The sequence below is a fragment of the Onychomys torridus genome, chromosome 2, assembly GCF_903995425.1.
Source record: "Onychomys torridus chromosome 2, mOncTor1.1, whole genome shotgun sequence".
Taxonomy (NCBI): domain Eukaryota; kingdom Metazoa; phylum Chordata; class Mammalia; order Rodentia; family Cricetidae; genus Onychomys; species Onychomys torridus.
Genome location: NC_050444.1, coordinates 164,027,719 through 164,051,450, shown reverse-complemented (window position 1 = coordinate 164,051,450; position 23,732 = coordinate 164,027,719). Strand labels below are relative to the sequence as shown.

At 51.8% G+C, this 23,732-nt stretch overlaps 1 protein-coding gene across 5 annotated transcripts in view; it reads right to left on the bottom strand.

Moving 5' to 3' along the window:
- The window catches only part of Nphp4 (nephrocystin 4), an 88,282-nt gene that overhangs the window by 39,998 nt on the left and 24,552 nt on the right, over positions 1-23,732 (bottom strand). For 3 of the 5 annotated variants that reach the window (XM_036177568.1, XM_036177567.1, XM_036177570.1), the window contains exons 7-11: positions 21,491-21,627; positions 17,927-18,108; positions 17,287-17,413; positions 6,724-6,906; positions 1,315-1,435 (exon numbers count right to left, since the gene is read on the bottom strand). In XM_036177568.1, coding sequence (XP_036033461.1) covers positions 1,315-1,435; positions 6,724-6,906; positions 17,287-17,413; positions 17,927-18,108; positions 21,491-21,627 — 750 coding nt within the window. The remainder of the gene's footprint in view (positions 1-1,314; positions 1,436-6,723; positions 6,907-17,286; positions 17,414-17,926; positions 18,109-21,490; positions 21,628-23,732) is intronic. The other 2 variants (XM_036177569.1, XM_036177571.1) reach the window with 1 other exon arrangement.

Below are 23,732 nucleotides of genomic sequence, written 5' to 3'. Positions count from 1 at the left end.
AGGAGGAAGGGAGCACAGTGGGAGGAGGAGAATACAGCAGGAGAAGGGGAGTACAGCAGGAAGGGAGCACAACAGGATGGGAGCACAGCGGGAGGAGGGAAACACAGCAGGAGGGGAGCACAGTGGGAGGAGGGAAACAGCAGGAAAGGAGCACAGCAGGAGGAGGGAAACACAGCAGGAGGGGAGCACAGCAGGAGGAGGGAAACACAGCAGGAAAGGAGCACAGCAGGAGGAGGGAAACACAGCAGGAGGGGAGCACAGCAGGAGGAGGGAAACACAGCAGGAAAGGAGCACAGCAGGAGGAGGGAAACACAGCAGGAGGGGAGCACAGCAGGAGGAGGGAAACACAGCAGGAAAGGAGCACAGCAGGAGGAGGGAAACACAGCAGGAAAGGAGCACAGCAGGAGGAGGGAAACACAGCAGGAGGGGAGCACAGCAGGAGGAGGGAAACACAGCAGGAAAGGAGCACAGCAGGAGGAGGGAAACACAGCAGGAAAGGAGCACAGCAGGAGGAGGGAAACACAGCAGGAGGGGAGCACAGCTGGAGGAGGGAAACACAGCAGGAAAGGAGCACAGCAGGAGGAGGGAAACACAGCAGGAGGGGAGCACAGCTGGAGGAGGGAAACACAGCAGGAAAGGAGCACAGCAGGAGGAGGGAAACACAGCAGGAAAGGAGCACAGCAGGAGGAGGGAAACACAGCAGGAGGGGAGCACAGCAGGAGGAGGGAAACACAGCAGGAAAGGAGCACAGCAGGAGGAGGGAAACACAGCAGGAGGGGAGCACAGCAGGAGGAGGGAAACACAGCAGGAGGGGAGCACAGCTGGAGGAGGGAAACAGCAGGAGGGGAGCACACTGGGAAAGTGGGAGCACAGTGAGAAAGTGGGAGCACAGCAGGATGGGAGCATAGCAGGAGCGTGGGAGCAGTAGGAGGAAGGGAACACAGCTGGAGGAGGGGGCACAGCTGGATCAAGGGAGCACAACTAGAGGAGGGGAGCACACTGCTCTGCTCTATGGGTTCACAAGCTGTTCTTTCCCTGGCTATCTGTGTCCAGGGCCCCGACAGCCCTCAGATGGCAGGAGACAGGTCTGCTCCAGAAACCTCCGCAACTACTCAACACCCACGTGCGCATCTTGCTGTGCAAGCCATCCTGGCTTCACCAGACTTGGGCCTAAAGCAAAAGGCACTGACCACAGGTCCAGGCCACACGGAAGACACTGGGCCTTTCAAGCTCAATGATCAGCGGCAGTTATCCTGCAGGGCCGATGAGAGAGGGAAGCAAGCTGCAGGGTAGAGTCAGCTCTCTGGAACTCACCTGAAGGGGACGCAGGTGTCTTCCTGGAGGAACGCCGCTCTGCCTTGGGGCCATGCTCTGGGTGGGTGTCTGAGCTCAGTGAGAACTGGAACTGGATGGTTCCCGACTCCACCTGCTTCACCTGTGATTGACCCCATGAGATCAACGATGGCATCCCTCACTTCCATCAGTGACTCACCAGTGACAGCCCAGACACCCCTCAAAAAAAGTTTAATCAAGAGAGCAAAGACTCTGGAAGCCACATGTTCTTAGATCATAAACAAGTAATTTTCTGAGACGAAAATTAGTTGCAGCATTAAAATCCCAGGAAACCATATTATCAGAGAATGACATTTACCCAAGAAATATAGTTTAAGGTATTTAATAGGCCACAATGTGTGGTGTTTTTTTTTTTAATTAACATGTAATATTGACTTACTTGCATAACTATAGTCTGTGGGTTTTTAACCCCTGTGCAGAATCACCTGACCTGCCCTACCCCTCCCTCAGCTGGTCCAGGCAGCCATTGCCTGCTTCTCCATCACCAGGCTGGTCTTGTTGAGCATCATGTAGACACAATCACGCAGCACGCAGCCCTTGAGAGGGGCTTTCCCACACACTCAATCCACACAATGCCCACGGAGGTTGAGCACATGTGAAACTGTCGAGCCCATGCCTTTCAGGGTTGAGTCGTGCCCTATTACACTGATGTGCCACCGTCCAGCCAGCCAGCCACTCACTGGGAACACCTGGCTAGCTGCCAGGTGGCTGACTGTGCACAGAGGTGACATAAACACTGGTAGGCAAATTGCTGTGTGAGCCGGTTCTCATTTCTCTGGGAATTAGCTGCTAGAAAGTGACTCTGTAGACACTACATTTTGTAAAAATTAAAATAATTTTTTTTAAAAAATCTGAGCCATAGAGGCTAGAGAGATGGCTCAGTGTTTAAGAACATTGGCTGCTCTTGCAGAGGACCCAGGTTCAGTTCCCAGCACCTACTAGGTTTAAACTGTTATTGTTTAAATCTGAAATGTCTCCCATAGGCTCATGTTCAAAGCTACCTTGAAGGCATGTGGACCTTTACTGGGTGGTGTGGTGGTAATGTGCTCCCCAAAATATTGTGCCCCCTAATAAACTTATTTGGGGTCAGAAAACTGAACAGCCACAATATTAAACATAGAGGATAGGCAGTGGTAGCACACGCCTTTAATCCTAGCATTCCAGAGACAGAAATCCGGTTCAAGGCGTGAAGACCAGAAACTAGAAGCATTTGGCTGGTTTAGCATTTGGCTGGTTAAGCTTTCAGGCTATTGAGCAGCACAGTTCAGCTGAGATTCATTCTGGATGAGGACTCAGAGGCTTCCAGTCTAAGGAAACACGATCAGCTGAGGAACTGTCGAGGTGAGGAAGTTGTGGCTTGTTCTGCTTCTCTGATATTCCAGCATTCACCCCAGTACCTGGCTTCAGGTTTGTTTTCATTAATAAGACTGTCTAAGTTTCGTGCTACAGGGTGGGGCATGGCTGGTGCCAATGGGTCACTTAGGGCCGCCTTTGCCAATCACACGCACCCGGCTCTGGCTGGCTCCCTCTACCTCCTGTTCTCCTAAGTGAGAAGTCTAGACCAAATATTCCCACCTCCATGTGCCCACCCTGCCCCCCTCCCAGGACACACTTAGTCCCTCTGATGCTGTGAGCCACAATAAGCCTTTCCTCCCTGGTTTCTGTCTGGCACTTTGGTTACAACAAAATTAATTGTAATTAATGTGGTATCTTATTGTTAATGATTTCTCTTGAAGTCTTAAATATCAATTCTACCAGGGGTGGGGCACTGCTTGTAACCCAGAAGTTGTGGGGCTGAGAGGAGAGCACCACCAGTTTGAGGCCAGTGTGGGTTACACAGTGAGACCCTTTCTCAAGTAAGTAACTAAACGAATTAAATAAAAATTCATCTGACATCTCACTTCCTCTAGAGGATGAAATGCAGATGCTCTCACCTAGATCCTGGCTCCTGACCTTACACTGTCTCATTCCGCAGTATCTAAACACCTTCAAGACCTCACAGGATACAATGCGGCTTCTGCCTGATGCTCCCATGAAGCCCACTCAACCCCCATTCCCGCTGTTCTTCATCCCCATCTTCCACGTTTCCTTCTGTCTAGAGAAACTCACAGCCAACATCAGGCTGCTGCTGAATTCCCTTCAGTTCACTGGGGAAGGTAATGCCTGCGCTTCGGGTGACTCTTGATAGGTTCAGAATTCTGGGTTCCAAAATCCTTTGTTTTCCCCATTGGCTCCCACGGCTTCTGACAGGAACCCACAAGATCCTTGTCACCATTTCTCTGTAGGCGAGGAACCACTTTTCTACTTCTGTTCTCAACTCTTTTTCTTCGCTTTTACTTCTCAGTGTTCACAGCGTCTGGCTGAAGTCACTTCCCATTTACCTCTGGGCTTTTGCTGAACTTCCGGATATCTAGGTTTGTGTCTCTTGCCCGGGGTTTCCTGTCATTATATCTTCAGAGGTGTTTCCTGCACCAGGCACTCTCCCGCCTCCTGGGACGGGGTGCCGACACAGGTTCTGGACTCCAGCACTGTCCCACTGGGCTGCAGCAGAGCTCAGCCTGCCGCTGCCAATCAACTCCTGCAGCTCAGGAGGTCCTAGTTCTGCTGACTGACCCTCAGGGTCACAGGCCCTTTAGTCATCCACCCAGCTACAGAACACAACTTGTGAAGATTTTAACTTGGCTGTTCTTCAGTTCTAAAATTTCCATCTTGCTCACCTCTGCATCCTCTCTCTTTTTAATGGTGTCAGCACCTACATGCCTGGGCATTTCCACGGTGCTGTTTCAAGACCTTTGATAACCAACCTTTGTACCACCTCAGTGTTGCTATCTACCCAACATCTTGTCTCTACCTCGGCTCTCAGTATACAAAATCGTTTAGATTATATTGCACTCATTTTAAAGATTTACATTAAAAGTCTATGGCTGCTTTGCAGTCCATGAAGAAAGTAAGTTGATATTGTGTGTCAGTGGGATGAGGGCTCAGGTCCCAGCTTCTGATCACAGTTCCTATGGGCAACGGTATCCACACGAGCGCACCTCTCAAAGCTTGCACAGTCCCTTAAGATCTTCTGCTTATGTTCCTCCAGTGTGCAGTCCCAGGACCGCACAGTGTCCAACCCATACACACAGCTCAGATCTCAAACTCCTTGGCCTGCTGTTTGAGGTCAGATCCACATTGCAGCTTGGGCTAAGCTTACAACATCTGCTTCCAAGCCCCTCCCCTGTGAGCGCTGTGCAGTTCCTGGGCACCCTTCGACTTCCCAACCAGACCTGCTGTGTGCATCGTATCTGAGGCCAGGTGATTTATAAAGAGGACAGGAGTGTGAAAATGGCTAATGTCCTCATCCATCAGTTCGGGAACTCAGTGCATGATGTCTACAGTTGATAAACTAATAGCATAGGAAGCATACTATTTCAAAATCAAAGGTAAATAACTATAAATCATAACTAGGAACTGAAAGCTTCTGGAGGTATAAATACTTTTAAAGGATTATTCACCCAAAGGAAAAAGACAAGAAAAGGACAAGAGTTAGGCAGGAAACATAGCCATGAGATGTTACCCCACTTCACACAAACAATGAAATAACGGTCGCAGGATGAATCCTAAAATGTGCTTCCCAGAAACGATGCATCCCAGCGTTGCTACTTTCCTTGACTAGCAGCTGCCATGGGCTCAGGGACATTCTTCAAAGTCTCCGTGTGTGTATTCAAAAGATAGTCACTGAACAAGGAAGAGGGCACAGGTGCGCGCACCTGGATTCCAGCTGGTTTCACTTGGCAAGTGTTGGAGCCACCAGGAAGGAACATAAGAAGCAGTGGTGCTTTCCCGGTACAGGGGTGGAGACAGCCTGTGCCATCACAACCCACCACTCTTACCCACTCTGTCTACCCAGGGTGCTGGTCCTCAACAACAGCACTTCTGGCCCCAAAAGCCTTCAGCAAGGTCTGTAGACACGTTGACTGCCACAATTGGAGATGCTACTGACATCTAGTGGCAGAAGATGGGGATGCAGCCGAACACCCTCTAGAGCGGAGGATCCCCAACAAAAAGTTACCCGGCAGAAATGTCAGCAGTTCTGGGATTGAGAAATGGAACTCAGATGTGATGTCCTTCATGGAAAATGGAAATGTTTGACACGTGTGTAACCAAGCAAGTCAAATTTTCAAAATGTTTGTGCCTGATACCGTTCACACACTCAGAAAGGGAAAGCAATGAAGTGGTAGGACAAGTTCTAAACAGGACAAACATTTACACCAGACAGACAGACAGAGATACACACACAGAGAAAGAGACAGATAGACAGAGACAGAGAGACACACACACAAAGGGACATAAAACCACATGGAAACTACACCAAGAAGGAAGGGAGGAAAGGGGTGATTAAAAATGTCTGGAGTCCATCCTGGCCCTCTAGGGTAGGACAGGGCACCTCCCACCCCGCTCTTCCATGTGGTGCATGGAGCCTTTACACTCACTTCCTCTTTCTCAGGTGAAGGGGCCACACTTGTCACTTCACAAAATGGTTCCATAATGAGAGACAAGCTCATAAAAAGGAAACCGCACAATCAGCTGCTCCCTGATGCAGGTTCCCAAAACATCAACCAGATCAGAAATAACAACAGCTTTTTTAATCTGAGAATCTGCAGTGGACCTGCCACCCTAAATCCAGCTGAGAGGGGCAAGGTCTGGAGTGGGTATGTGGTGGGTGTGACACCATCTGAAGACCAAAGCCAAAACCCTGCCTAGCTCTCATGCACTCACCCTACTGGCAAAAACCACAGGAAGTTCTCCTCTGAGGCACCAAACATGGACCCAAGCTGAGAAGAAACTCCTCACCAAGTATGCAAAACAGTCCAGCAGGCATCCAGGGGTGGAGATGTGAACAAGGGTGCTAGCCAGTCTAACCACAACTCAGCAAGCACCAAGGGCGTGCCCAGGACACAGGAGAGGTTTGTTCATGAAATACTGGAAACATACTAGTCAATCTGGAGTTTTAAAATAAATAAGCTTAGACTCAGTGGGTAAAGTGCTTCTGAGTAAACATGAAGACCTGAGTTCAATCCTAGGAACTCACATGAAGCTAGGTGTGGCAGTCCATGTCTATAACCCCAATACTGCAGGGAAGAGAGAGGACAGGTGGATCCCAGGGGCTCACTATCCAAGCATGCTAGCTCCAATCAGCAAGTTCCAGGTTCAATGAGATTCTGTGTCCAAAAATAGGATGGGGAAGAATACTGAAAAAAATCCAATGTCAACTGCTGGCCCCCACAGGCATTCTCATGAGTGAACGCACCCGAATATCACACACACACACACACACACACACTTGCTAGAAGCATGTGAGAATCACACCTATGACGTACTTACCTCCTCGGAGCTCATGCTAGCTGAAGGCACCTTATAGACCAGACAGTGTGAGGGATTGTGCTGGATCCCACCCTGAAGAGGCAGCGTCACTTTTCCTGAGGCCACCTCCAACTCGGGGTTCCAAACAGCCCAGCGAACCATGTGCATGCATGCCAAGTTGGATAGAGAGGTGGACGAGCCTGCCTGGAATGGAAACACATGGTCACGGGAGAGAACGCAGCAGCCACCTGGGTGGGACATCAGTGATGTTACCGCACAGAACCTTTTTAGGAGCTCAGAGCAGCGGGGGGCCAGGGCCACCTGTTCCGCCCAAGAAGGGAGCGAGGCAGAAGGATGCAGCATCCACGGAGTGAACAACCCACCAGTCTTATGACCCCACCATGTTCCCCCTGTGGCTCATGGCAGCAAGGGCCACTCTAAGATGCCTCCACTCCTCAGGGACCTTTCTGCAGACCTGTAAACCCTTGGAAACTTGCCGAGTTCTCCTCAAATACATCAGAAAAATTAAAGAATGCCACCTGCATTGCTGAAGAAAAGCTTTGCAAAGTAATGGTGTGGGTGTGTGTGTGTTTGTCTAACTGTGTGAATATCTGTGTCAGGGAGATGTGCGTGTATATGTGTATATGTATATATGTGAGGGTCTGTATACTTACATATATGTGGGTTCATGGAAGGTGTATATGTGGGCAGAGTCTAAGTATGTATTGTATAGTGTGCATGTGCATGTGGGGGTATAGGTATATGTATGTATGTGTGTATGTATAGGTGTATGTCTATGTGTGCGTATGAGGGGGTGGAGGTGCATGATCAACTTAGGGTTACTGGTACACATCTTCATCGAAGACTGAATAGAAGATGAGTACATTATACTGGAGAACGTCTATGGAGTTGGGAAAGCAATCCAGCTCAGTTTTATGCATTACTCCTCCACCTTCTCAGGGAGTAGCCAGATGAAAAGGATGAGGCCTGAGGAAACCCAGGCTCACAGCCATCTTTCATTTACAGAAAGTTGTCTCTACAAATTCAGGTGTGGAGTCCAGCTCAGCAACGTCTTCTACAGAGGTCACTTTCGTCTTCTTTTTTTTTTTAAAGTAAGATTACAGCTGAGCTCCAGGACTTTGTGGAGTACAGAAATGCCACTGGGCCCATCATAAGGTGACCACTTTGAGTAATAGCCCTGACAGGCAGATCCTGGCAAGGTAAGTTCCCCGAGGTCCACAGGAAACTGTCACACCAGAACAAGGTGACCCATAACCCTAGTCTAGAAGGCCCAAGGAATGAACCACCAGGCCACTTCTCACTGGGACACAGTCTCAGCCACCACATGCTCCAAAGCAATACCCTGATGGCAACAGAAAGTAAGGGATCTGAACCCAGCCTGCCCACTTCCTGGTGCTCTTCATGGGTAGCTGACCAGCTGGACACACGGATGAAGGAATATACCAGATGAAATGGCTCACCGCCCTCGGCAGCAGGTCTAGGTCACCCAGGTGCAGACAGGGTACCTAAGGGCACAGATTCAGGCAGTCAGCACAACTCTGGTGTGGAGGACATAAACCTGGGAAACCTGGAAAGGGGCCTCCATCTCTTGATGAGGTCAGAAATCCACAGCTGCCTAGGATGGAGACATGAAGCACCATCCACAAGAAAAGGACACCAAGGGACAAGATGGCATAAGCTTTGGCAAGAGCTAGCAAGGACAGTAGGGTTCTAGCTGTGGCCAAGGTCCTGATAAATCCTGCTCTTTTGATTAGAAACAAGGAGTGCCCGTGCTACTGTCACACCAGTGCACCAGGGTCCCAGGCAGATGCCACCACACTCACAAAAAGGCCTCTGCTAGACTAAACCACAGCCAAGTCAAGGGCCAACCAATCAGAACAACAAAGTGACCGGCCCTTGTTCCTGTGATGAGACTCTGTCCTGCCATACGCTCTTTATGTCATGAGAGAAAACTCCGAACCAGGAGTCTTGACTACTGTCTTGCTATGCAACTGGAATTCAAAATATGCAGAGCAGCAGGGCAGAGCTGGTCCTTCCCACAGTCAGGCTTCAGATGGTAGCTCTAAGTACGGCCATGTTCACATCCCTGCCAGTGTGAATGGGGTTTGGGTTCCCCGCCACCAGGTGAGAAGAAACCCTGAACTATAAACAAAGAATCCACAAAGTGGGAACTTTACCATCAGACTCTGCCACACCGGGATGAGCCTGCTTCCACCCTGCCCTGGCCTCCACCCTGCCCCGGCCTCCACCCTGCCCCTGCATGAGCAGGACAGATTTGGGAAGCTGCTGGGTAGGTGCAAGGCATCAGTTGGCGACAGATTCGCTGCTCACAAAACTACAATCACCACACAAGGAGTAAGAGCACCCGCCAATAAAATACCTAAACTCAGCAGCGGCTGGACGGCTTCTGCAAACACAGCGCTCAAGGCGGGATCAGAACTAAAACAGGAATCCAAGTGTCCATGCAATTGGTGCAATGCCTTCTGGCTTTCATTTCTCAAATTAGGTGACCCTGACATCTAATTTTCCAATTTCACGGTTCTCCGTGGCTGTTTAGTTCTCGATCAATATAAATCTCTTCTGTGTGGAGTGTCTGTCAGTTAGCTAAACACCCACTTTTCCTTGCTTTTGTCTTTAACAGCTTTAACAGTGAGAGATGATTTGTGAGCTACTGATCACTGAAGCCCCAACACAATAACTGGAAGCTTGTGGCAGCCCAACTCTACACATCCACCTGTCTCCTGAAGCCATCCTGCTTCAGGCCCGTCCCCACGGCCAAGCACATACACAGAGCAAGCGTAGTCACTCAGCATGCTTCCCCTGCCTGTGATTTTTTTTTTTTTTGGGGGGGGGGGGGGGTAGGATTAAAGGTTGGCTGGTACCACAGTGCAGCCCTGCAGTCCCAGCCACCCAGGAGGCAGAGTCAGGGGGACTCTGCAAGGCAAGGAGTTCAGGGACAGCCTTGGCAATATAGGGCAACTCTATCTCAAAAGTAAAAATAAAAAATATTGACTTTATCATTTCTTTTCCCACCAAATTTACATCAGAATTCATACATCCCCTAAAGAAAAAGGAAAAAGCCCAAACCCCTCTGAAATGAATAGTTTTCATTTAGACTTTTAACTGTAGCAAATATAAAAAAAAAAAAAAAAAACCAAAGGGTCATAGACAGGTCATGAGCCAGGGTGTGTTGTGGAATTGAAGGGTCGGCAAAGCCACCGACAGAATTCTGACACAGACCTCCAGAGATTCTGCAGCCCAGGGTCTCCCATCGGTGGGGCAGAGTGGGGGCTCACAGAACATCTGTCCCATCCTGCTCCCTGGAGCATGGGGTGTGTGCAGGTGTGATGAGCTCATCCCAGGGTGGCCAAGCTACATGGAAGCCAATGACAAGTGTGGTAAGATCGGCAAAGAAATCTAGGATGGAGCCAGAGACATGTGAGGACAGAGACAGCAACGTGCTGGTGGAGCAGAGAGGAGAGGGAGGCAGACGAAGCCAAGGACTAGCCCACAAGAGCAAGGACCCGGCCTCCCCCAGAGGAACATGCCTGCTGCACCATGCTGTGCCCAGTGGAACCAACTGAAGCTGTGGCTTCCAGAGGTGCGAGAAAATAAACTCTGCCGCTCTAAGACAGCAGCCTTGGGACTTGGGCAGCCCCAGGGATTCACACGATTAACATGAGTAGAGATGGGCTGAAGCCTCTTGTTCCCTCGGGAGCTTTATCTCCTCAGATGATTGCTGAGGGCGCTGTCCTGATGCCTAGATCACCATGCATACTTCTGAGCATTATCTGCTGGGCCCTGCTGTCCCACTGGCAAAGACAGAATGATGGTGGCGTCCTGTCTGGGTAGAGGGAGGAGCCATCCAGAAGGTGCTCACATCCAGAAGGTGCTCACATCCAGAAGGTGCTCACATCCAGAAGGTGCTCACCCTTGCTGCCACTGAGGCCAATTCCAGAGACAGGGATGAGCCCAGAGGGATGAAAGCCTTGATCCATAAGACCACATTGAGCCCTTGGATGAACACAAATAGCCATGGCAGATTGTCTCTGAATGCTCCCTGGATCACACCAATCACAGAGAGAAGACACAAGAAGCAGAGAGGGGGCTGTGCTGGGAGAAAATTCAGTCAGGTCAATGCTTGCCTAAATTTGATCTTGAGAACCAACGCAAAAACAAAAACAAAAAACCCCACCACAGCCAGGCATGGTAACCTATCCTTGTAATTTCACTCTGAGGAGTAAGACACAGGGATCCTGGGGCTTGCTGCCCTGCCAGCCCAGCCATTTGGAGTTCCAGGCCAGTAAAAGACTCTCTGACTCTGACTCTCTCTCTCTCTCTCTCTCTCTCTCTCTCTCACACACACACACACACACACACACACACACACACACACACACGCACACACACGCACACACACGCGCACACACACGCGCGCACACACACACACACCCCGAGTCATAGCTAACACCTCAGGAATGACAATCAAGACATCCTGTGCACACAAAGCAGAGTGACTTAAGGGTCCTCATCCCTCTAAGGAAAGTGACAAGAAGTGTGGGGCACTATGAAGGCCACTGCAGAGGCCACAGTCAGACCCCAGCCAGGACCCTGAGCAATCTGGCTCATGGTGGAAGGGGAAGGCTCTGCCCTTTGAACTCTGACCCAGAGCCCGCACCTAGAGGGCAGATGTGAGGCCTAGACAAGCAGCACAGAAGGGGAAACCGAGGCCCACCGCCCACCCAGAAGAACGCAAAGGGAATCGGACAGCCTGAGTCCAAACATCACCTAAAAATGTGTTTTCTGCCGCTCCTCCAAAAGGCCTCAAGTTCTGGGCCCCTGAGACAAACCTCACACAGCTAAGGCCCGACGTGACGACTCCCACAGACAGGCAGTGGTACCATGAATCTTCATCCCTCCTCCCTGCAGCCCTCCAGCAGAGGGTCCCGACCAAGCAGCATCAATTACACACCGCAACCTAGCGCAAATGAGAGGCGCAGTGAACTTGGCAGTGACTGCCAGCTAATTCCCTTCACACACATTCACATTGGCAAAGGAAGCCTAACAACCCATAATTAAAGTCATCTGCTCTCCCATGTGTGACCCAGCATATGAGGTGTCACTTAAACTCACGGTGATCATTTATTAGGCAATATTTTCAGCTCATTCAACTAAGCACAGTAGTTATTTTTAGTCATATATATGAGCAATGAAAGCAAGTTCCACAGCCTAGAACAACTCTCCTGATAGGCTAACAGGCTAGCAGGACCCCAGGTCCCTTCTGTCAGCCTGTGGGGCTGAAAGAAGCAAGAGAGGGTGTCCTGGTTGCAGAGGTGACTGTGAGGTGGACGGGTGGGGCTGCCACCGGTGAAGACTGAGTCAGGCCCAGCAGCTGCATAGACACCTAGAACCAGCTGTGTGGGCAGCACTGGGCCCTGCTCCTGCTCCCTCTCCCTCCCCAGTGAGGTCCTGAGGCACTGGCCCTCCACGGGGCCTGCTGAAACAGCACCTAACAAGAACTTCATCCCTGGTCAGGTCACAGGAGACGGAGCAGGAGACCATCGCAGGCGGGGGCCATAGGAGATAGGAACTCTCACTCAGGGGTTACCAGCTGAACGGGAAGTGAAGCAGGAGAGGAGGACGAGGCCGAAGACACAGCAAGGGGAGGGTGAGCAGAGAAACACACATGTGTGTGCACACACAAGGATGGGCAGCGGGCAAAGGAGCCACAGTAAGCAGATGTGAGAGATCACGACAAGAGTGTCTGAAACCTGAAGCTCTGCCCACGCTGTGGTGTCACCACGGGGCCCCGGTACCAGCTGCTCCACTCCACTCCTCCAGATGCAGTCTAACTTAGGAAAAGGCACAGTCTGTGGAGATGCTGCATGCAGAGCTGGCCACCTATTCAAACTAATGACTGTCCACACAAGCGCCACAGTTACGTTAGACGTAAAGGACAGAAAATATTGCACGCAGAACAACAGCACAGGAAAACAAAATGCCCATGAATAAATCAAGTAGGAAGCAGTCAAAATCCACATTTGTAACTATAAAAAGTCAGAAAATACAAAAACAGCGGCTGGGGAGATGGCTGCTGCAGAGACAAGAAGATCCCACTTAAATAGGGGTGGATGTGGAGGCCTGTCTTCAGAAGGCGGAGACAGAGATCCCAGGAACAAGCTGGCTAGCTAGCTACTGGTGAGTGTCCTGGTTTTCTGTTTTATGTCAACTTGACATAAACTAGAGTCATCTGAGTGAAGGAAGCCTCAATGGAGAAAATAACTCAAGATCAGGCTGTAGGCGCAGCCTGTAGGGCATTTTCTTAATTAGTAAGTGATGTAGTGGGTAGGCGGTCAGTCCATTGTGAGTGGGGCCACCCTACGTTTTGTTTCTGGGTTCCATAAGAAAGCAGGCTGAGGATCCCATAAAGAGCAAGTCAGTAAGCAGCACTCCTCCATTGTGTCTGTATCAGCTCCCCTCTCCAGGTTCCTGGCCTGCTAGAGTTCCTATCTTGACTTCCTTCAATGATAAACTGTGATGTGGAAGTGTAAGCCAAAGAAACCCTTTTTTCTCCAAGTTGCTTTTGATCATGGTGTTTCATCACAGCAATAGTAACCCTAAGAGAGAAAGCTCCAGGCTTGCCGGAGAAACCCTGCCTCAAAGAATAAAGTGGAAAATGATTAATGAGCACACATATGTAAACATACATACACACCGGCAAGCACATCACCCACGCACATAAAAACAGAGTCTTGCTACAATGCTTGGCACAATATGTTTGCACAGCCATGGGGGGGGGGGGGGGCAGGGGGCAGGGCCACAGGCTCTGGGTCATCTGACTGACTCCCTGGTCCAGGGGTCCTTGCCTTTTCCTGACTCCAGGGAGATAAGGTGCTCTCAAGGGAAGCAGGGATCAGGAAAGCGGCATTGGGAGGGTGAACACAGGATGCAGAGGCGCTCTGCAGACACACCTGAGCAGTGAGTGACAGAGAAGAAAGTCGCGGTGTGGAGGACTGGAGTCAACCAAAGGAAGAGCCTTTCAGCTGCTGGCAAGCAGACTATCCAACAGGCATCTTCTAAAAACACAGGCCCATCACAGAAGGACCCCAGGGCAGTCCCTGGCTACAAATCTCATCTCACCTAAAAAAGGAGCCGAGAAGAAATGTGAGCTGTGTTTAGCAAAGATTCAGACTCAACAGAGCAGAGGGAGCTACGAGCAGGCAGCTCTGGCACCCAAGACTCCATCTGGCCTGCGGGGGGGGGGGGGGGGGGGGGGGAACACACCCTCTTCTATGAATTACAATGATTGGGTAGGGAAACAGATGTAGACTAGGCAAGTGCTCCTGGGCTCTCGGCCTGTGAACGAGCAGGAGCCATCCATCACCAGAGCCTCAAGCTGCAGCGAGAGGCCAGGGGAAGATGCCTCAGCCATGGGCCCAAACCAAACCACGGTTAAGTTTGCCATGCTTAATTGCAGTTCTCAACTTGACTGGATTAAGAAGCACCTGGTGGGGACAGCCAGATGGCTCAGCAGGTAAAAACATTTGTGGCCTACGCTGACATTCCAAGTTTGAACCCCAGAACCCACATTATGAAAAGAGAGAACCAATTCCAATTCCCAAAGCTGTTCCCGGACTTCCACATACGAGCATGCGTGTGTGTGTGTGTGTGTGTGTGTGTGTGTGTGTGTGTGTGTGTGTGTGTGTGTGTGTGTGTGTATGTGTGTGTACTCACTTACAAAATCACAAATGAAATTCAAAAGATACCTGTGGCACACTTTTCCAAATGGATTAACTGGGCAGTGAGACCTGCCCTGAATGTGGGCAGCACACGCCCATGGGCTGGGTCCAGACTGGATAGAAGGGAACAAGAGAAGGCAGCTGACTGCACCCGTCCCTCCTTCCCGGTCCATGGATGTGAGCAAGCAGTCTCTCGCTCCTGAAGCCATCCGGGCAACCCACTGCCACCACAAGGCCTTTCCCACCATGATGGGCATGCTGAAACCAGGAGTCACCGTCACTTTCCCCAAGTGTCTTTCATCAGGAATTACATCACAGCTAACGTAATACAAAGTCAACAGTACCAACATAACAGTGGTCACCCAGGAGACAGCGGGAAACAGCCCTGCCTGCAGGCCAGCACCACACACGGCAGGTACTCATGTCTCTGTCAAACCAAAGAACATCAGTAAACACATAAGTAACAAATTAGAACTTAACTCCTTAGCAACTTGGGAAGGGACTATCTTGTCATGTGATACCACTCAAAGCAACGTTTTCATCCCTACAAGCCTAATGAACACACAACAGAGGCCTGCCTGGAAAGTCTGTAACTGGGCCCTCACTCCGTTCCCAAGTCAGTTGGGGACCACAGCTGCACACTTAAGAGTTTTACAATGAGGCAGCTCCCCAGGGACTGTCAGGTACACCATCCCCTGAATCCTGACAAGGAAGCAATCTCCCTGGACACTGCCTCTTGGGCAACTCAAATCCAATTTATCCCCAAAGACAAAATACGTTGACAGAGCTTCCCTTGCTATAGCTAAAGAGTAAGACACTCAACAACAGGTGTGCCTCCCAGTTTGTTTTTAATAATGAACAAGTGCTCAAGGCTGGGAATGAAATGGATTTGACTTTCAGCCGGTGTCCCCCCTGACCCAGATGGTGTCCCCCTGTCTGGATGGGTCATTTGAAGATACACCATTCACAAAAGGGGATTGTGGCTCTCAGCTCCTGCTCTGAAGTACAACACCAAGCCAGAAACCTGGCACAAGGGACAGGGAAACACAGCAAAGCCACTGTGGAAAACATGGGGTGCCTGGCTTGGGCGAGGACACTGCGGGAATCTTATTTCTAGAGAAAAGTGGAGCTTTCAGTGACCATGGGGATGAGCAGCAGAGAAGTGTCGTCCAGGCTGACCACTCTACGCAGTGGTGGTGCCCATGGTGAGGAGCTGAGCCCATCTTTAGGGATGGCTGGCAGTTTTTACAGACATGACATAAGGGTCACATGTGATCTGGGAGGAAGAACAGACAGGACCGGCCCAGAGCGGCGAACACAGAGCTGGCGATGGGCCACGGACACAAGGGTCATCACATGCTGCTCTGCACCCCGTCTACCTGTCAGTTTTCCATAAAAAGTAAAATACATTCAGGGGGTAGGGAGATGCTCCAGGGAGGAAGCACAAGGACAGGAGCTTGTGTCCCCAGAAGCCAGGCAACAGCACAGGCAGGCATGGTGACACCAGTTACCCCAGCACCTAGGAAGCAGAGATGGGGCCCCCCAGGGTGGGTGGGCTGGCTAGACTAGCCAGAACTGCTGAGCTCTGGGTTCAGTGAAAGACTCTGCTGGATAAATAAAGTGGAGAGTGATCGAGAGAGACTCCTGTGGTAAGCCTGAGGCTCCTCACGAAGGTACGCACAGACATGCCCACACCCCAGCATACTCACACATCCATAACCAGAGGAGAGAAAAGGAAGCAGCAAGTCCGCCTCCCAGACCAATAACTGAAGATGCACGTCCCGGATGAGTAACTGAGGATGACAGTTCCAGAGGCAGTGGTGGGGCTGCGCTGCTGGGTGTTGTGTGCCCTCTATGGCCAGTAGAGCCTGTGGACAAGGCTATGCCATGGGTAGGTCTCATGGAGCCCAGCTTTGACAGAAACTCATATACAGCTGAAGAAGGCCCTGAACACCTGATCCTCCTGTCTCTGCCTCCTAAGTGCTAAGGTCGCACTGGGCCAGGCACCTGCTGCCTAGCAGCACCTCACAGGCCCAGCTCTCCCACAGCTCACCCAGGATCCCCTACACCCACATGCACCTGCACAGCACATTTTAGATAAAACACCTACTGACAGATAAGGCAGCAGATGATAAACTGTTCACTGAAATGACCAAGACTTGAGGTCGATCCCAAGGAAAGCCTGGTGTGAGCAGAAGACATGGGAGTCAGCTCGGCAGCAGGAAAGATCAAGAGCAGTGGGCGAGTGGGCTCCAACCCCCATCCCCCTGCCCCGGGCTCAACTCCCTTGCCTCCCGTATCCCGTCAGTCTTCCATTGCATTAGCTGTTAGATGATCCGGCCTTTTCCAAACAGAAACTGAATCTTACAAACAGTGTGATCCGTTTCCCAGAGAATCTGTGTCCACATGTGAGCTGTCTACCCACTGCACTTCTCAACCAAAACTATAAATTTTTATCTTAATTACGATGTAGATGCATGCAAAGCTCACTATAAAAAGCCGTTTATCACTCATGCACATTCGAACTTTACTACACTTAATAGCAAATGAAAAACATAGTGAAGTGGCTTCATTTTTCAAAATAATTACCAGTTCAATAATTATGAATTAAAGCTGTTATGATGCATGAAGCCTCCTGGGCCGTGTCCTGCCATCACAGAACGTCTGGTCCCCACAAGGATGATGCAAGCAGAACAAGGCTGCTTCCTAGCCCCACAGGCCGTGTGGTTACCTAGACTCTTTCTGCAGAAGAGACACTGGTGCCCGCCAGGCCCCACTCAGCACAAAGCTGACCTTCAGAAGCCGATACACAAAGGACACTCACATTGCCATCCGCTCCTGAAGGACTGCTGAATGCGTACTCCAGCTGAAAGATGATGGCAAATGCTGGGTGACTGACCATCTCCGGGAGTCGCAAGTGGCTTCTCAAAACCAGAGCCTGGTTTCCAGAGCTGGTGGAAACACAAACCAGGCGGTGCTGGGACATGGGTTCCCATCCCACCTGTGCTCCCTCCCCACAGTGAGCAGGAGCAGTCCAGGGGCCCCGGGACACAGTGGGTCCCCTCTGTTCAGCCTACAGTGTTCACTCTGTTTACCACTAGCGACACCTCCAGACTTGCAGAGGTAGCCCACAGGGGAGACAGTCAAAACACTGAGAGTGCCAGAGGTGAGGGAGGGGCCGGCCAGCACTGAGCTGGTGTGTGACAGCTGACCTCTGCACATCCTACAGTGATGTCTGCATGGGGCCTAGCTCCCAGAGTAGGACGTGAGGCCCAACCAGGTGGTGCGCAAGAGGCTCTTCAGACCCTCAGCTGGGAGCGTCTAAAGTACTAGCCAAAGCTGTCACAGCCAAAACAGGGATTTTGCCTGATGGGACAGAGTGATGGAGAGGCACCCGCAGAGCAAGCCCCCACCGCATGCTCCACGTCCTCACCTCACCTCAGCCTCTTGGCACAGGGAGATACCTGTTCTTAGAAGAGCTGCTGACTCTCCTGCTGAAGCTCGCTGAGCGCGTCAAGGCCACGTCCATCTCCGGCACAAGCACCACCACCTGTGGCCTGTGCACGAAGCCCAGGCCGTTGTGGACACAGACGTGCAGGCGCCTCTCCAGGACCTCTAGGGTGCTGCCATCCAGCAGGCTGACCCCCTACGAGAGACACAGGGTACAGACAATGAATGCTGCTGGCTGGGAAGCGAGTGGTCAGAGAAGACTGGGTGGGCCACGTGGAGGAGCAACACTGAGTGTGAATGAACCCACTCAAAGGGCAGATGCAGGGCACAGTGATGACCACAGGCCACGGGCACACAAGGCACGGTAGGTGTTTCCCAGCAGGGTGACCTTCCCCAGGCAGCGTGCACCGAAACACAGACAGCTGAGGTGACAATTCTCAGGACGCAGCCACCTCGTATGTATGAACCTCAGGTCCTTCTGAGAGCCGCCTCCCTGAGATGAGCACTCCAGTGGTGCAGAGGGCCGCAGGCGCAGAACAGACCCGGGTTCCACTCTGTCCTTCAGGAGGAAGCAGAGTGGGAAGAGGATGCAGGCTCAGGCAACAAGTCACAAGCTGATAGAAATGGAGTCTGCCCCAAAGCCATGGCTAGAGACCACAGACCCCCATCCTAGTAAGAAACGCACGGCATCCTAACAGACAGGTGTCCCTCCTGGCTTCAATGTTTATGGAATTACATGAACTTTACTAGCTGACCTTGAACTTTCTTATTTTCACTGCCCATTTAATCAAGCTGAATGGGCCAAATCTCGGCCTGCTAGTCTTCAGTTAACAAAAATAAAATAGCGGATATGTGGAAAGGAAGACGCCAAGGCGGTAAAATCCCTCCACAGTCTCTGTCCAGCCTGACAGAGACTGTTCTTCTGCCGTAACTCCCTCGACCTGCTGGGCAAAGTCAAAAGGCATCAGAACCGCACGAAGGAAGTGGGTCCTGCTTGAGCCGTGTGCTCAGCCCTCTTGCTTACCTGCTGTATAGAGTCAAAAAGGCCCTCATCCACACACACGGGGAACCAATGGAATCACTTAAACAGCTTATGTAGACACTGCTAACACACATCGCACAGCACATCAACACACAGACAGCCCATCTTCACAGGGCAGATGCTCCCAAGAGGGGACGGAGAACATCCCCAAACAAAGAAGAGGGCCAGGTGCCCCTGGGAAGTAGGCAGGAGGGAAAGTGGAGCTGTGACTTCTGGAGAGGCCTGACCTTGACCTGCAGGAAGGAAGCCCAGGGTATGAGCACACGTCCAGAGGCCCAGGGTGGGCCAAGAAGCCCATGAGGTAGCCCAAGGAGGCAGCTCAGAGTGAGGGCAGAAGGGTGAAAGGAAATCCATAGGATAATGAGTCTGGATCTCTGCTCATGAGAAGCGAGAGCCCACAGAGGGTCATAAACAAGAGCAGAGCCAGCGAGAGCCATGCTTCTGAAAGACCACCTGGACCAGAGTAAACAAAGATCTCCCATGGGATCCCTGAGAACACAGCGACGGACACCCCCTTAGAGGGTCAGTCCACCACATCCCACAACAAAAGCCACAGACCCACCTACAGCCACCAACCAAGGAAGGTGCCACAGGAACACCACAGCCTTCCAGACCTAGCGCCTGGAATTTGGGTAGAGCAAGCAGGCTCCGCCCAGCACCACCTCTACCCTGGCATCACACTCAGCTACCTCCATGCTAGACAATCTAGGAGAGTTAGCCTAGGCTGGTCACAGCGATGGCAGCTGGGCTCCACGAGCCTCACGCTCAGGAGCATCTACACCTAAGGAATTAGAAGTGTTTAAGCTTCTGTGTGCATCAAACCTGCTACTGCCCACTACCCAAAGCCAGGTCCGTAGTCACCTGGAGGGGACTTCATGTGCGGGGCAAAGGCTATAACCTAAGAGTGTCACTACCAGCTAGCCCCTGGATAACCTGCCTGTAACCTACAGGTCTTCTTCCCACTCAAGATCCCACTGTGTAACTGCCCAGATATGAACAGAATGTCCCCAACAGGTTAATAAGGCCCATACATCCATCAGGACAGACAGACACATCCCAGTACACTCACACTGAGGAACACAACAGAGCAGCGTGAGCAAAGGAGCCACACCAACTTCTGATGGATGGCACCACAGAGCCATGGGCGAGAGGAACCAACACAGAGGAAAGAAATGGACGACACTGTCCAGAGGTGCATCTAAGGGTGGTGACAAGCTGGGGCCTGGATGGTAAGAACACAGCAGGAAGAGACCTTTCTTGTGGCTCACCCTTCCCCGCAACTCCCGAGCGCGCGCACACACACACACACACACACACACACACACACACACACACACATGCACACAGCGTACCCACTGATGCACCTGGCACCTTTCTGCAGGTTTACTTGGGAAACAGTCTTTCAGCCCCTATGATGAAAGTGCTCTCTCTTCTGTTTCAAAGTTCAAAGGTGAAGACTCCCTCTGGTCCAGAGGAGGACAAGAAGGTCTGCCCACCATCAAGTTCGATATTCTTTATGCACAGAGGATGGACAAGGACAATCGTTCTCCCAGCAGGAGGGAGTCTCCATGTGGCTGCCATCCAAGAAGCAGGAGGAAGCCATGCAGGCCCAGGCAAGACAGAGCAGTAGTCACACTGCAGGGCTTGGCCGGCCACTCTGACCACAGCTGGGATAGCTGGACAATGATTCAGAGAAAGGAGAGACAGGGGTCCCCCAACTGCAAAGGTTTCTGAGGCTCTCCTGGTATATGAACAAGCTGCCAGAGTATCTGAGAGGGCCCGCTGTCACAGCAGCAGGACCTAGAGCATGAAGGTGACTGAAGAGAGAAGCATCCTGTGTGGGGGTGAGCCTCGGCCGAGTGAGGCCAACATTCGAGCTCCATGCACTGCCCTCGTGATGGCCACTTCAATGCCCCTGCCCAAGGTGATCCCCCAAATGCCCCACCCAAGCACCTAGACAAACCCATGTTTTCAGAAGCAACAGACAGGAACAGCCACATGCTCCCAACAGAGGCTGGGGGGGGGGGGTGTGTGCAAGGGGCGAGTTCATAGGGCTGTGTCACACAGTTAGGCAGGGCTCAGAGTGTCTTATGAGAGCATAGCACTGACAGAAACCACCATGAGGGGCCACCTCCAGTCACCTCCTCAAATAAGCCGCCTGGCCTCAAAGGTCCTTGTTAGCTGCAGAGTATTTTGTACATTTCCCTCATGTGATGAGGTAATTTACTTTTAGATGAAAACGATTTCACAATCTCTGCAAATTAACATCAGTGTTGCAAGCTGTCAGCACGGTATACAGACCAGAGGGTCTGCTCAAGGCGCAGCCTGGGAAAATGGCACCTCCTAGACCCACTTTATCTGGCAATCCAGAGAAAGTCATGCCCTCTTCGGCCAAGAAAAGAAAGGGCAAAGGCAGGACCTCATCTCCCAGGATGAACCCCCACGCCCAGCAACACCAGGCGCTGGCTCTCCCAGCTCTGCCACAGGTGGTGTCGTCTCTGTTCAGGTTCAGCTGCAGTGGGATGAGACGAGATACCTGCCGGAAGTGGTCACTGATGAGCAGTTCCACAAGTTCCTCCTCAAACTTCTCCAGTGAGGGGTACAGGGTGAAGAAGAGGTCATCTAGGTGCCATGTGGAGGGCTTCTGGAAGCGAGGCTTCCTCAGGACATCACCTGGATGGGAAGAGGTATCATGTTGTCCTGGGGCAGGGGAAGCAGGCGAGGACACACACCATGTTCCCACCAGTCTCAGGCACAGGATCAGGACTTGCAGGCAAGGGCGCTGCCCAGACAGCACAGCAGAACCTCCGCAGGGCGAGGTGGGCTGAACCAAGCTCACCCAGCATCTGCAGGCTCCAGCTTTATTGCTTGCGGCTTCAGCAGGACCACGCCAGCTCGACTGCTTCTCGTGCTACTGACTTACCCTAAACCATCTGAAGCACGCAGGAATGTGCATGCTACAGACACCGCAAGAAGCATGCCAGCTGGTACCACAAGAAAACCCTCCTCTCTGACCCAGAAGCACCTCCTGGGGCTGCCTGGGGACAGGGAAGATGAGGGTAGCCCAGGACAGGCATGTTAGGGAGGTCTTCCTTAGGCCCCCAGAAGCAGCCAACCACTTGTCACAACCCTGTGGAACCTATGCTGTGTCCCCATCTGCTCCCATCTTCGCCTCTTCCTGTGTCTTCTGTGATCACTTACACCTTTAGACAGAAGGTTGTGGGGGGGTTAGGAACCAGCTCCAAAGACAAAAAGGACAGTTGGCTGGGCATGGTGGTACATCCTACATAGAAGGCTAAGGCAGGAGGCTAAGGCCAGCCTAGACTCCCTCCTTTTGGCAGGAACAGAGAGGAGAAAGAGGAACGAGGAAGAGAGGAAAGAGGGATGGACAGAGGGGAGAGGTAGAAAGAGCCAAGCTAACACTTGGTGCTGAGGAAGCCATCAGAAGATGGAGGGTTAGAGGTGTGGGGTAAGCTGCCATCGGCCTCCACCAAGGTCTTCGGAGACAGCGACATGAGTGTGTCTGATACCACTGACCTTCTAAAGAAAAGTGTTGATGAAGACGCATTCACATGTTTGTGTGCACATAGGTATACTGCATGTATATACATGTGTGTGCATGTATCTACACATGTGCAAGCATGCAAACATGTTTTGATGGGGATCAAACCTAGTGCCTCATCTGTATAGGGAAACACTTACCACTAAGCTGTACCCAACAATGTCTGGATGAGCATCTGGTGCCATCCTGAATTGGGGACCTCTCTACGCTGCAGCCAGAAGGCAGGGGGGAAATCACTGCCCTCAGTAGGTCCCCTGAGCGGTGAGGTAGTGCCCAAGCCCGAGGACCTTGCTGCCCTGACAACAGAGACAGAAAGGCGGCCGTGTGGCTGCTCCGTATAAAGCCTCTGGGAAGCTGAGGCAAGGGCCACAGGGCCCCCGCGGTGGGCACAGAGGTCTCTGAAGCACGTCCAGCACTCAGGCCACTCCAAGCAAAACATTACAGCAAAGCAGGGCCAGAGGATGATGAGAGAGAACAGGACAGAGGGAGCTGGGGCCGGAAAAGAGGAATCTGAGAGATTAACAGCCTTCCTTTCTGCAGACTCCCTACTCTCTCCTCTCCACTAAGCAGACTACTATGTTCTGCGAATTCATTTATCATGTTCACAGAGGCGCAGGCAGGGAAGCGGGCTCCGAGCCGCCTCAGCACTTCTTTAGGACAGCGTCCTTCTCACCACACGCTGGCAAGCAGTGTGCCACTGAGACGCTGATCACAGAGCAGGCCACAGATGGAGGTACATGACTCCACAACAGACAGGAAGGACTCACTGTCGGAACAGGTGACAGTCTGGATTGTGTATCTGGTGAAAGTCAACACCGACTCCTTCTGTACTGAGTCCCCACTGGCAGCTATGATGCCCCAGGCCAGTCACAGTGCTGTGATTCCTGGGAGTCGGACAACAGACACCCCCTCCTCGACACTGAGCAGCTCCTGTGGCCACCATCCACTGGACATCTCAGGACAGCTCCCATCACGTACTGTCCCTGACACTGGGCAGAAGAGGTGCTGCTGCACCTCAGGCTGCCACCCTGCTGAGGGCAATAGCGGCAAGTCCGTCTTCTCACAGTGCCGACTCTGACTCTGCGCCGGCATTATCTGCTTATACAGACACAGGACGGGGAACTCAGCATCCCCCCTCCCCTCACACGGCTTACACTGCCTCAGGCAGATGGTGGGTCGGCTCTCCACCATAAGACATTCCAATGTTCAACAACCA